The sequence below is a fragment of the Mustelus asterias genome, chromosome 4 (assembly GCF_964213995.1).
Source record: "Mustelus asterias chromosome 4, sMusAst1.hap1.1, whole genome shotgun sequence".
NCBI lineage: Eukaryota > Metazoa > Chordata > Chondrichthyes > Carcharhiniformes > Triakidae > Mustelus > Mustelus asterias.
In genome coordinates, this window is record NC_135804.1 from 111,284,080 (window position 1) to 111,298,004 (window position 13,925).

General features: G+C 43.2%; 1 protein-coding gene across 2 annotated transcripts in view; it reads left to right on the top strand.

The window, feature by feature from the left end:
* f8 (coagulation factor VIII, procoagulant component) overlaps positions 1-6,971 on the top strand; it is a 75,129-nt gene extending 68,158 nt beyond the window's left edge. The window contains exons 22-25 of one of the 2 annotated variants that reach the window (XM_078210386.1): positions 1,157-1,301; positions 3,687-3,832; positions 4,063-4,245; positions 6,301-6,971. In XM_078210386.1, coding sequence (XP_078066512.1) covers positions 1,157-1,301; positions 3,687-3,832; positions 4,063-4,245; positions 6,301-6,456 — 630 coding nt within the window. In that variant the 3' untranslated portion in view covers positions 6,457-6,971. The remainder of the gene's footprint in view (positions 1-1,156; positions 1,302-3,686; positions 3,833-4,062; positions 4,246-6,300) is intronic. The other variant, XM_078210387.1, reaches the window with a different exon arrangement.
* Positions 6,972-13,925: the final 6,954 nt, after the last annotated feature.

Consider the following 13,925-nt stretch of genomic DNA (forward strand, 5'->3'; position numbering starts at 1 on the left):
GCCCGATCATTCTCTGGTGGGGGGGAGGGAGGAGGGAGGCTAGATCGTTGTCTGATGGGGGGTGGCCCCGAACGTTCTCTGGTGGGGGTGGGGAGGGAGGCCAGATGGATCTCGGGGCGGGGGGGGGCAGCAGGGAGGGTCCGCTGCCATTCTGTGGGTGATCGGTGGGGGGGGAAAGGGAGCAGGGGGGTCACGATTGGTCTGGGTAGCGGGGGGATGAGTGGATCAGGGGGACAGTTATGTTGTAGGAATGGGGGTGATGTCCTTGGGATCATCGCTCCCGGGCCGCTTTATCTGCTTTTTGCGGCCCGGGAGCGATGTGACAGTGGCCCGATTTTCAAATTTGTTTTCTAACTGCACATGCGCAGTTCAGAGCACCGATCATTTCAGGCACAATAATCCCCGCCCACATCGTGATTCAGACCCGCAATTTTTTTTTCAGTCTGAGTGCGTATGGGGACGCCTGAAAGCTGATTGCCAAGTCGGATCTGGATTGTGCCCAGATTCAGCACTTAGAATGAATATGGTAAAATCGGGCCCTTTGTGTCAGAGGGACTAGCTAGGATAAATGCATGGGGTTAGGGCCTGGGTTGGATTGGGGTTGGTGCAGACTCGATGGGCCGAATGGCCTCCTTCTGCACCGCAGGATTCCATGATTCTGCGATATGGGAGTGGGGGGATGATGTTGGTTAGTTCGGGGGGAAGTTCTCACGATAAACTCCAGTCAAACAATGAGGAGGACTAGACTAAAGGTCAGCAATCTAACTTTCCCACAGTCCCTCTGGTAAAAAAATACACCAAATAGTTTCAGCAGCTGGTGATGTTAAATGATCATCAAAGAATAATGACCATGAGATTTTCTTGTTTCAAACATAGTTACAAATAAAACTCCTGAACTCGGAACCTGATAGAAAAAGAAACGTGAAGACAAATGGAAATTAATTCCTCCAAGGTTCAATAGACATTATTCTAAGTGGAGTTGTAAGCGATATATCTATTTCAGATCATTTTGAAACAGTGTAGTTTCAATATTAGTGAAAAACCATGGTGGACTTGATCTAAATTCATATTTAATCTTAATAAACAGATGTCTTTGTTAAGAACCCTATATACATCTGTACTTTCAAGGTTTCACATTTCCACTTCTGAATTCCAGATATTTAAAGGAAACACTGATGGAACAGGGCAGGTGAGAAACGATTTCAATCCACCAATCGTAGCCCGGTATATCAGAGTGTACCCAAAGCCAAGCATGGGATCCTCAGCACTGCGAATGGAGTTGCTGGGTTGCGACCTACAGAGTAAGTTCAGAGATATGATCCCAATGATTATGAAAGCTCATCCCAGAATGGTCAGAATTGAGAGCAAAAATGAGAAAACAATTGCAGAATAAAAACAGAAAATGATGGGAATACTCAGTAGGTCAGGCAGCATCTGTGGAGAGAGAAAAACGGCGCTAGGGTTTCACAGCGATAACCTTTCATCAGAACGGGGAAAAGTTTGAAATTTAATAGATTTTAAAGCAAATTGAATGTTGGGGAGGAGAAGAAAAAGGAAAGTGTATAATATGGTGGAAGGCAATCAAGATTAAATGGCAAAGGGTTTAGTGACACAGAACCAAAAGGAGCGGTAATCAGACAAGTAAAGAAATAAATCATTTGTTCAGAGTTGTCTGAAAGCAAATAAAAGGGTAAAACTAAAACTAAGAAAATTTAAACAAAAATGGAGCAGAGCTTCCAAAACAAGTATCTGACATGTTTTAAATGTAAACAGAGAGGATGACCTGGCAAAAGCATTACGTTACCCTGGACTGCACTCATATGCTTCCTTTTGCCACATTAGATACAACCTTTATTCTTTGAGATAGCTGTTCTTTCCGAGACAAGTTTAAGGAATGGATTTAATGATATAACACGTTGATGCAATAACACGGACAGAGATAAATTCCCCAGAGTTTTTAAATTGATCAGGTGGAACTTTCCCATCTCCCCCACCACAGGAATAGTAACAGGTGGGACAGAAAATTCAACTGGACCGTTTAAAGATCCGTTGACCTTGAGCAGGAACTTCCGGTCTTGGGGCACATGCAGCCAGAAAATCCCACCCATCTTCTCAATTGAGTCATCAACAAAAAATATTTTTTTTTGTATTCATTCGTGGAACATGGGCGTTGCTGGCTGGCCAGCATTTATTGCCCATCCCTAGTTGCCTTTGGAGGGCAGTTGAGAGTCAACCACATTGCTGTGGCTCTGGAGTCACATGTAGGCCAGACCAGGTAAGGACAGCAGATTTCCCTCCCTGAAGATCATTAGTGAACCAGATGGGTTTTTCCGACAATGGTTTCGTGGTCATCAGTAGATTCTTAATTCCAGGTATTTTTTATTGAATTCAAATTCCACCATCTGTCGTGGCGGGATTTGAACCCAGGTCCCTAGAACATTAGCTGAGTTTCTGGATTAGTAGTCTAGTGATAATACCACTAGGCCATCGCCTCCCCTTCAGTCAACCCATACTACTTGTAAAGTCAGGTAACAGCTTTGAATCTCTGCTGATTTAAAATTCCCCCTTCGGCATCTAGTGAAATAACATCAACCAAATGAAGGCACAGATAGTCCTGACCTGTTACCCAGGTGAGGGTTTTTAAATATTAGGAAGATAGCTCTGCTATCCTCAACTGACAGATCTATAATCCTTTGTAATAAAATATAACAATGAGAGGTTGTTAGTCAAATAATGAGTTGTAGGATTTGGGTTGTGTTCACAATACTTCATGTATTAACTTCCTTTCTCCCTCTGCTACGCCTCTTGAAAAAATAAGAAAAGTAGAGGAATTTCTCCACATGGAGGGAGAGGAGGTCTGAGAGACATTGACCTACACATGGCGCGTCATGACTTTGTAAAGCACCATCTGAACAGTAGATTGCTCAGTGCTCTAGTTAGTAAGAAATAGGATTGCCGTGGGAGGGAAAAAAGGGTTAAAATTAAAAGATTTATTGAAATAGGGTTAAGAATGAACATTCATCTAAATCCATATCTATGTAACAAAAGAAATAGGAGCATAGTTCATTTGGCTCTTTGAGCTTGTTCTGGCTGGACAAATTGGGCCGGGACATCCGGGCTTCCCAGTGTCAGATTTGGATGATACTCCAAAGATGTACTGAGAATCCTTGTCAGAACTTCCCAGGTAAGCATTTGCACGGCAGTTGTCCAGAAGCACTAACCCGAAAATTATGCAAGCTCGCTAATTGTAAAATGATTACAAAGGGTGGTCCAGTCTTTGAAATACCTTCCAACCCTTTGAAAAACTTTGTTTCTATTTAATTTCAATCCAATCCTTTTAGCTCTCATTTGATTGACAGCTTAATGGTTTTCCACTCAGCCTCCAGTAGGTTGTGTTTATTTACCTTTCCCTTCACATTTGAATGCACCTCAAGTACCCCCATTGTTCCTAGCCACAATGTTTACACAAAAGAGGAAGTGAAATACACTTAGCTGGTTTGAAGTTGAAGTTGAAGAAGCTGTGATCACAATCTACAGGCAGAAGATACATTTTGTTTTGCACCCACCTATATTTCCAATAAGGGCAAACAAACTTTTCCTTTGCTTAAAAGGTTAGAGTGAGTTTACCAAGCTTTCTCAGCAACATCACAAGGGTGATCTCAGGCTGTCTCTCCTTTGTTTCCCAGGTTGTTCGATGCCATTAGGGATGGAGAACAGAATCATCGCAGACCATCAACTCAGTGCCTCCTCATTCTGGGTTAGCATGAGTGCTTGGACTCCATCACTGGCTCGTCTCAACAAAGAGGGATTCACAAATGCATGGGTGCCAAAGGTAACAACGAAGACAAATAAACTAAAGAATGTTGGGTATTGGGGAGTGAGTTACACACTGGAATCTTATAAAATGATTTATATCACAGAGATCAGATTCCTAACAGTCTGCATTTTTAAAAAAAATCTGTATCTTTTGAATTGCTACTATATTATTTCTGTTGCAGTATGTAATCAAAAGAAGGACAATTTTGTGAAATTAAAGTTCCACAAATTGTTTTCTGCTTGCAGAGAAACAATCCACATGAATGGTTTCAGATCAACTTTCAAAACAGAAAAAAAATTACAGGAATTGTAACCCAAGGCGCCAGCCACTTGGGGCGGGCAATGTTTGTGAAGGAGTATATTATCTCGTACAGTGACAATCGTAACCACTGGACAGTAATTAAAGACAGACAAAACTTGAAGGAAAAGGTAGGTTCTGAAAACAAATCGTAATAAGAGTCTTCAAGTCAAACTAGTTGCAATTTCTGGAATGTGTGTATAATTGTCGACCAAGGTTCTCATTTATTAAAAACTGGACATGCTCTGAGGAATTCCTTCTGTATCATAATGAAGCTATCCTCATGTACTCGACCTCCTCCTAACCCCAAGAGAATGACACCTATCTTCATTTTCACTTCTCCCCCTCTCCAACCAAACAAATCAGACATGGGAGTGAGCTTAACTTGACATCAATACATGAAAGTGAGATTGCATTCCTAAAATGGCCACTATCAGCAACATCTCTTATAATAGCAAACATTCAGGGCACCTTAAATCACAAGGTTGTCTGAATAAGCAGCAAATGTAAAAATAGTTCACATTGTTAACTAAGTACCAGCACTGCTGTATGTTTAATTGAGGTAAGGGACAGATGTACAGGAATTGAGACATTTTGAGGCCGGAATGATACAAATCAAACACTAATTAGACTTCAGCTGAAATATTGTGTACAGTTTTGGGTGCCATACTTTAGTAGGGATGTGAACACATTGGAGAAAGTGCAGAAAGGTTCACAAGAATGGTTCCAGGGATGAGAAACTTCAGTTATGAGGATAGATTGGAGAGGTTGGGACAGTTCTCCTTGGAAAAGGAAGTTTAAAGTTTATTTATTAGTCACAAGCAAGGCTTACATTAGCACTGCAATGAAGTTACTGTGAAAGGAGAAGGCTAAGAGAAGATTTGATCGAAATGTTCAAAATCATAAGGGGGCTGGACAGAGTAAATAGGGGGGAACTGTACCCACCCATGAAAAGATCAAGAACAAGAGGGTACAAATTTAAAGTATTTGCAAACAAACCAAATCTGATGTGAGAGAAACAAAAATTCACACAATGCTTTGGGTCTGGAAGTGGAGGTTAATCGAGGCATCAAGAGGGCATCAGATGATTACTTGAATAGAAACAATATGCAGGGGTATGGGGAACAAGCAGGGGAATGGCACTAAGTCGGGATGCTTGTTTGGAGAGCAGATGCAGTCACAATGGGCCAAATGGCCTCCTTCTGTGCCGTAATGATTCTGTGACATTACATGAAGCCATCTATCAAAACCACTTCCTCCAATCTGAACAACTATATTCTTCAAATGTTTTCAACCTGATGTCCTTTATCACGGAAGCATTGTCATTGAGCTGCTTTCTTGAACCACTGCAGTCCCTTAGGTGTGGATACATCCACAGTGCTGTGAGAGAGGGAGTTCCAGGATTTTGACCTAGCGACAGTGGAAGGACAGTGATATATTTCCAAGTCAGGATGGTGAGTGACTTGGAGGGGAACCTTCAGGTGGTGATGTTCCCAGGTATCTGCTACTCTTGTTCTTCTAGATGGTAGTGGTCGTGGGTTTGGAAGGTGCTACTTTGGTGAGTTCCTGCAGTGCATCTTATTGATGGCAAACATTGCAACTGCTGTTCGGCAGTGGTGGAGGCATTGAATGCTTGTGGATGGGGTAGCAATCAAGTGAGCTGCTTTGTCTTGGATTGCATAGAGCTTCTTGAGTGTTTGTTGAAGCTGCACAAATCCACACAAGTGGAGAGTGTTCCATTACCCTCCTGACTTGTATCTTATAGGTGGTGGACAGGCTTTGGAAGTTAAGAAGTGAATTACTCGCTGCAGGATACCTGGCTTTTGACCTGCTGTGATAGCCACAGTATTTATATGGCGAGTCCAATTCACTTTCTGGTCAATGGTTAACCCCCAGGATGTTGATAGTGGGGGTTTCAGCAACGGTAATGCCATTTGTGGGAGTGTACAAATTGGCTGCCATGTTTTCCACATTACAACAGTGACTACATTTCTTTTTTGGCTATTAAGTGTTTTGAGATGTCCTGGTGTTGTGAAAAGTGTTATATAAATTCTTTCATTTTCACAATCTGACACCAGTAAACTCTTCTTCCCAGCTCCACTACAAGGTTTCTCTGTGTTAATGACAATTCATCTTCTGTTCCTTGACCAGATGCTGCTATACATCTCAAATTGTTTATTCCACAGGTATTTAAAGGGAATGTGGACAGTAACAGCCAAGTTCAGAACACCTTTGATCCGCCCATATTTGCTCAGTATTTGAGAATTCTTCCACGAACCTGGCAACGAAATATTGCCCTACGTGTCGAGGTATTGGGATGCGAGACAGAACAGAGACTTTAAAGAGAAAATAAATGTATTAAAAATGAGCAAAACTAAATATAGTAAAAAGAATTTTGAAAGAAAATGTAATAATAAATAGCCAGAATTCCAAGTTCTGCTTCTCTTCCAGTGTATGATTTCAAGGTATATATGTAAATGTTGCAGTTAGCTGGAGTCTATTGAGATTATGATCACTTGTTCCTCCATTCCTTTGCTATTGATCACAAAGTTATCATGTGTTATATTCACTCTTTGTCTCCCCCTAGAATGAGCCATGAGTAACAACCATGTAAAAATCAATATTTCTAGATGCTCCCACAAGTATCCAGACTTTATAAAACCTCTCCTTTATACATGTGTGCTCTTTAAGGATTTCAGAAATACTTATGAAGCAAAGACTGATTACTTGCTCTTCCCAAGAAAATACCATCATTTTTGAAGGTTCAATCCATATCTATTTTGCACGTTCCTCTGTTTAAATAAAAAACAAAATACTGTGGATGCTGGGAATCTGAAATAAAAACAGAAAGTGCTGGATCTGTAGGATCATTTAGATCCAAAACTGTGTGTGGGTGATTTTGAGCCCGCACGCTCCCTCTGCGGGAATGGAGTGTGTGCCTAAAATCCGGAATCGCGATTCACATCGGCGAGTTTCCAAGTTCCGATCTTACCAGCCCCTCGCGGGTGGACTGGTATGAAACACACTGCAGGATGGCAGAAAGCGCTATTTAATACATTAGCATGTCATTAGCAAGCACTGTCTCTGGGACTTCATATCCCCCCCCCCCCCCCCCCCCGCCACTGGATATTCAGTGGGTGTCGGCGCTGGCGCCATTTACAACACATTTACTGAGACATGAACCTGTCGTGAGGGCCTCCCTGGGGCGCAAAGGTGAGTATGGCTCCCGGGGGGGAGGGGCATGGCCAAGATGATTGGGGTTGGGGGGGGGGGGAGGGAGAAGGGGCCAAAGATCGGGGTGGGGGTAGAGAAGTGCTGACTCTTGTTGAGGATGGGACGGAGGGCCCCTGAGACATTCTTGGCGACTGGAGAAGGGAGTGGAGGGGAGGGGGCGGGCGGGTAGGCAAGTTTTATATATAGGTTATGTTCAGGGCGCCCTTTAAAGATGGCGGCCCAATTTCTGAGCAGCCAGGCTTCGCCGGCTTTTTAGACCCCCCGCCCCCTCCCCCTCCCCTCCCCCTCCCCTCCCCCCGTACGATGCTGTGAAATAGATCCCTTTGATTTATTTTAGCAGTGTCGTAAGGTTTGGAGAGAAAATTACCAGTTTCTCTGCAGAGAAACTCGTGGAACGTGATCTTATCGGCCATTTATGTCATGCTCCCGCTGCAGCGAGGTCAGAGAATTTGGTGCCCAGCCAAATCTCCATTCACTTTGCAGTGGGATGGGAAAATCCCACCAGCATGAACGGCCGTAACATTCCAGCCATGGTTTTCTCGCCACTTTTTAGTGAACTGTTTCTCTCCACAGATGCTGCCAGATCTGCTGAGTTTATCCAGCATTTTCTCTTTTTACACTGATTTAAATTAATGTGTTCCATTGAGTTAATTCAGAAGCAAACAAAATTTACTTTATGGTATCCAGTCCTGTTTCCTAGTTTACTGCCAACTGGTACCATCTCATATTTGAAGTTCATCATGAGGCTAAAACAAGACATCCAGTTTGTGTATTTCAAGATGTACTGGCAAATTTGACTTTCCTTCATCTCTTGTATAGAGTATGATTTCTTGTGTTTATCTACTCAAATGGCCCTGCACATGTGAATGTATATCCCTCCATATGCACAGTACATGTTTATATATCCACCTCAGTATCACCTAAGTATAGACACGAGCAGATACTTATCATGTCATCTGGATGGATGTGTTTTGACAATGTGTTAAAATATTCCAATCTTTCAGTAAATACCCTAAAACTTTCTAATCGAAATTATTCTAGAGTGATTTTTTTCTTTAAGTACACTTCTAACCCACCTGGTCCCCAATCCTCTCTGTGTCAGCGAGGGTGATAGGCATCGTAAGTCATTTATCAATGGAGACCTGCTGCAGCTTGCTGGTGAGGAATGACAACCCTAACAAGGTAGCAGGAGCATACAGCTTTTTCTAAACCAAAAAAATCGCTTCCTTAAACATGAAAAAAAGATGGCCAATTGATCCTGCTTCTTGATTAATAATGGGATCAGGAGTTATGGGAAAAAGGCAGGAGAATGGGGATGAGAAAAATATCAGCCATGATTGAATGGCGGAGCAGACTCCTTGGGCCAAGTGGCCTAATTTTGCTCCTATGTCTAATGGTCTTCTCACATCATCAAGAATTCACCACAATATATTTAATCTCACAAGGGAGGTGGATGACAATATTAAACAAATATCCTGAAATTTCTACTTCAAGCCTTGAAATATGTTTATAAAAAGCCCAAAATAACAGTTAACACATAACCTTAACGAACATTAGTTTAGATAAAGACCACCTCAGTCTCAATGTTGCTACTTTGAAATTTGCCTGCTGTTTGTGTTGTGATAGTATGTACATTTTCTCAGTGATGTAATGGAAATCCTGGAAGTTGCTATACTGTTGTTCACATATAGGACTTGTTCTTGGAGCCTCCAGGCATGAAAATGAAAGATGTCGTGAAGCAGGGAAATCAGGTAGACATTATCTATCTGGTTTTGAGAAACCCATTGATAAAAAAAGAGCTCTCAGTAATTAGGGAAAAAGACAGGGAGCAATCATGTGTAAAGAAAATGGAGGAGGTCTAACTTCAGTGAGTAGAATCTGGTCCAGGCAAGTTGGAATCAATGGCTGACAGTAAAATCTGTAACTGAGCGATGGAAGGCCTTCATGAAGATTTAGTTTGAGTTATAGGCTTGAAATGTTCTCAGAAGAAGAAAAGGTATTTATGTTCTCATAAGAAGAAAAGGTATTTATCTCTAGATGACTACGGTTGTAGACATTGACACAGGAAGAAATCTCACAGCACAGGTTAAAGTCCAACATGTTTATTTGGTATCACAAGCTTTCAGCCCCTTCATCAGGTGACTGACGAGCTTTCAGAGCGCTGCCCCTTCATCAGGTGACTCACCTGATGAAGGGGCAGCACTCCGAAAGCTTGTGCTACCAAATAAACCTGTTGGATTTTAACCTGGTGTTGTGAGGCTTCTTATTGTGCCTACCCCAGTCCAATGCTGGCATCTCCACCTCATGATTGTAGAGATTGAAATTAAATAGATAAAGGATGCTTATGATATTTACAATGGGAAACCAAGCCAATACTGAAAAAGAATGGAAAAAGGAAATAAAAGGGGCAAAGACAATATATGAAAATAAATAGTGGGTAATAGAAGAGGGAACCCAAAAGTCTTCTATAAAGTTTGGGTGGGGATGATGCAGCCTATATTGCTGAGGGAAGTAAGGGTGGAGATAACAATGGCTCTGGTCATAATCTTCCAAACCTCCTTAGAAATGGGTATGATGTAAGATTACTGCAGCTTTAAAAATGTTATACCCTTTTTCAAAAGGGGGAGGGAAATAAACCTGGCAACTATAGGCAACTCTGCCTACGTCAATATCAAGGACAATGTTTAGAGACAAATGACCAGGGACGAAATGAATTGTCGCAGTGAAACATGTGGGTTAATAAATTACAACCACTACAGTTTTGTTCAAGGCCAAATTGTGCTTGACTAATGTATCATAGAATATCAATGGTAGAATGATACATCAGAGAAGGATCATCATTTGACCTACTGTGACTGTGCCAACACTTTAGTACAGCTTTTTAATAAATCCCGCTCCCTATTCTTTCCCCATAGTCCAGCATTTTTTTTCATTCAAGTATTTATCCAATTCTCTTTTGAACAGTACCATTGAATCTGCTTCCTCCACCTTTTTGGGTAGTTCACTCCAGATACAACAACTCACTATGTAAAAACAAAAATTCTAATTTTGTCTCGGGCTTTTTTGTCAATCACCTCAAATCTGTGTCCTCTGGATATTGACCTTTCTGCTACTGGAAGCTGTTTATTTTTATTTACTCTATAAAAACCATTCACGACTTTGAACATTTCTACCAGATATCCTCTCAACCTTCTTTGCTCTAAGAACAACCCCAGTGTCTCCAGGTAACTGAAATCCCTCATTCCTGGGACCTTTCAAGTTAATCTCTTTTCCACCTGCTCCACATTTTTCCGAAAGTGCAGTGTCCAGAACAGATTACTCGAACACGTGGCCTCGCCAGTGTTTTATAAAGATTTACCATTGCTTCCTTGTTCTTGTCCTCTACCATGAAAATCAAACCCAATATGACAGCTTTCTCAACTCATCCTGCCTCTGCAAAGATTTATGAGCATACTCCTATCTAGTCTGTCTGTTGCTGCACCCACTTTAAAATTGTATCATGCAATTTATATTGCCTCTCTTTATTCTTCCTAATAATGTATCACTACGCATTTCTGTATTTAATTTCATTTATGTGTCACCAATCTATGTCCTCCTGAAGTTGTTACTATTCTCGACATACATTCCTGAGGTCTGCGATATCAGCAAATTATGCCCTATTTAGCAAAGTGCAGATGGTTAACACATCAAATAGAGTAAATTCCTGAGGAATCCCACCATATCCTTCCCTCCAGTCTGAAAAACAACCATTCACCACCTACTCTCTGCTTTCTGTCCCTTAACTAATTTTGCATGCTGCCACTGTCCATTTAATCTCATGAGTTTCAATTTGCAAACAAGTCTACTATGTGGCAATTTGATAAAGGACATTGTTAGCAAAATGTCCTGGACAATGATATGGTCAGTAAATTTGCAGATGACACCAAACTCTGTGCGGGGTTCAAGACAACAAATGAATGCAATCAAATGCAAAATTATTTATCTCTGCAATGAGTCACAAATACCATTTAATCTGGATAAATACAGTGTCACATACCCTCGTAGGATCAATACAGAAGAAAATTAATTTGCAAGAAAAATGCTCAGAGGTTTTTTTATTCATATATGGGATGTGGGCATCAATGGATAGACCAGCATTTACTGCCAGTTTCTAATTGCCCTTGAAAAGGTGGCAAGCTGCCTTCTTAAATGCTGCAGTCCCTGTGGTGTAGGTACACCCACAGTGCCATTAGGGAGGGAATTCCAGGAACTTGACCCAGTGACAGGTGATATATTTCCAAGTCAGGATACTGAGTGATATTGTCTGGGTCTTGCTGTATTTGGACATGGATTGCTTCAGATCTGAGGAGTTGCGAATGGTGCTTAACATTTTGCAATCGTCAGCAAACATCCTCATTTCTGACCTTATGATGAAGCAGCTGAAGATGGTTGGGCCTGGGACACTACACCAAGGAACTCCTGCAGTAACATCCTGGAACTGAGATGATTGACCTCAACCACAACCATCTTCCTTTGTACTAGGATTGACTCCAACCAGCAGAGTTTTCCCATGATTCCCATTGGCTCCAGTTTTGCTCTTTGATGCTACACTTGGTCATGTGCTGCTTTGTCGTCAAGGACTTGCTCTCACCTCACCTCTAGATTTCAGCTCTTTTGTCCATGTTTGAACCAAGGCTAGTAATGAAGTCAGGAGCTGAGTGAACCCAAACTGATCATCAGTGAGCAGGTTATTGCAAAGCAAGTCATAGCTGATGACCCCTTCCACCAGTTGACTGCTGATCAAGAGTAGACAGACGGGGCAGTAATTGGCCGGGTTGGATTTGTCCTGCTTTTTGTGTGCAGGACATACCTGAGCAATTTTCCACAATGAGAGAGAAAGATCTACTTGTTATTATGCACCAATGACTGAAAGTTGATCATTGCAAACGAACAATGTCTAAATCTAACCAGCATTGTATTAATAGAAACAGTGGTCTGAAAAATACGCTGCACAAATGAGCAAAATGCACATGTGCGTATTATCCAACACAAAGACAGTCGTGTTCCAAGCTCCATCACGCCAGATTGGAATACGCAGGGGCTGTGGGCCCTGCCTATGCTACACAAATTGAAGGTAATAGATTCGGTGGGCCCGATTTTACCATTTTGATTCTAAGTGCTGAATCTGGACGCAATTCAGATCCGACTTGGAAAACTGCTCTCAGGCATCCCCGTACGCACTTAGACTGAAAAAAAAATTGCAAATCTGAATCGCGCTGTGGGCGGGGCTTATCGCGCCCAGAACGCTGCAGCTCCGATTGGAGTTTTGAACTGCGCATGCGCAGTGAAAAAAATTTTGAAAAATGTACCCTTGTCACGTCGCCCCCGGGCCGCAAGAAGCAGATAAAGCGGCCCGGGAGCGAAAAGCGGGAGCGATGGCCCCCACATACATCACCCCACCCCTACAACATAACTGTCCCCCTTATCCACCCACCTCCCACTACCCAGACCGATCGCGACCCCCTGCCCCCCTTTCCCCCTACCGATCACCTGCAGAGTGGCAGTGGACCACCCCTGCCCCCCTCCCCAAAGAACAATCTGGCCCACCTCCCTCCTCCTCCCCCCTCCCCCACCAGAGAACCATCTGGCCTTCCCCCCCACCCGCACCAGACCTGGCCTCCCTTCCCCCCCCCCCCCCCCCCCCAACCAGAGAATGATCGGGCCTCCCTCCCCACCCCCCCCCACCCAGAGGTACATCTGACCTGCCTCCTCCTCCCTCATCACCCACCAGAGAATGATCAGGCCTCCCTCCTCCCCGTTTCACCCAGAGAATCATCGCGCCTGCCTCCCCTCCCTTCCCCCCACAATGATCTGAGATAGAGAGCCGCTGGAAGCTCTGAACTTACCCCTTCCGAAGCTGGAGCACCCGAAACCAAGCATGTCTGTTTCACGCTGCATCTGGATGCGCGAACGCGACGGTAAAGGGGGAAATGCTGGTAAAGTTGGGCGGGCAGCTCGTTAATTCAATTTAAATGCATGCAAATGCAGTTAAATTGACATCGGCCCGTTTCGAGTGCGGTTCAGATCACAGCCATTTTCGGGCCTTGGTAAAGTGGGCATCTGCACGGGCGCAGATCGCGCTATTCACCTCACGCCCCACGTTACCATGTTTTCACACCAATGGTAAAATTGGGCCTGGTGTGTTCGTTAAAAAGACAAAGTGCCAGAAAATCTGCAGAATAGAAGCGTTGTTCATTCGACAATCACCAGGCAAGACTGTTCTCTTCCTGTGGGGGAGCACTTCAGAAGTCACGGGCATTCAGCCTCTGATCTTCGGGTAAGCGTTCTCCAAGGCGGCCTTCACGTCACACGACAGCGCAGAGTCGCTGAGCAGAAACTGATAGCCAAGTTCCACACACATGAGGACGGCCTAAACCGGGATGTTGGATTTATGTCACATTATCAGTAACCCCACAGCTTGCCTCCTGGACTTGCAGGCTGTCCTGTCTGGAGACAATACACATCTCTTTAACCTGTGCTTAATGCTCCCTCCACCCACATTGTCTGTATCTTTAAGATCTGGTTGGCTGTAGGGATT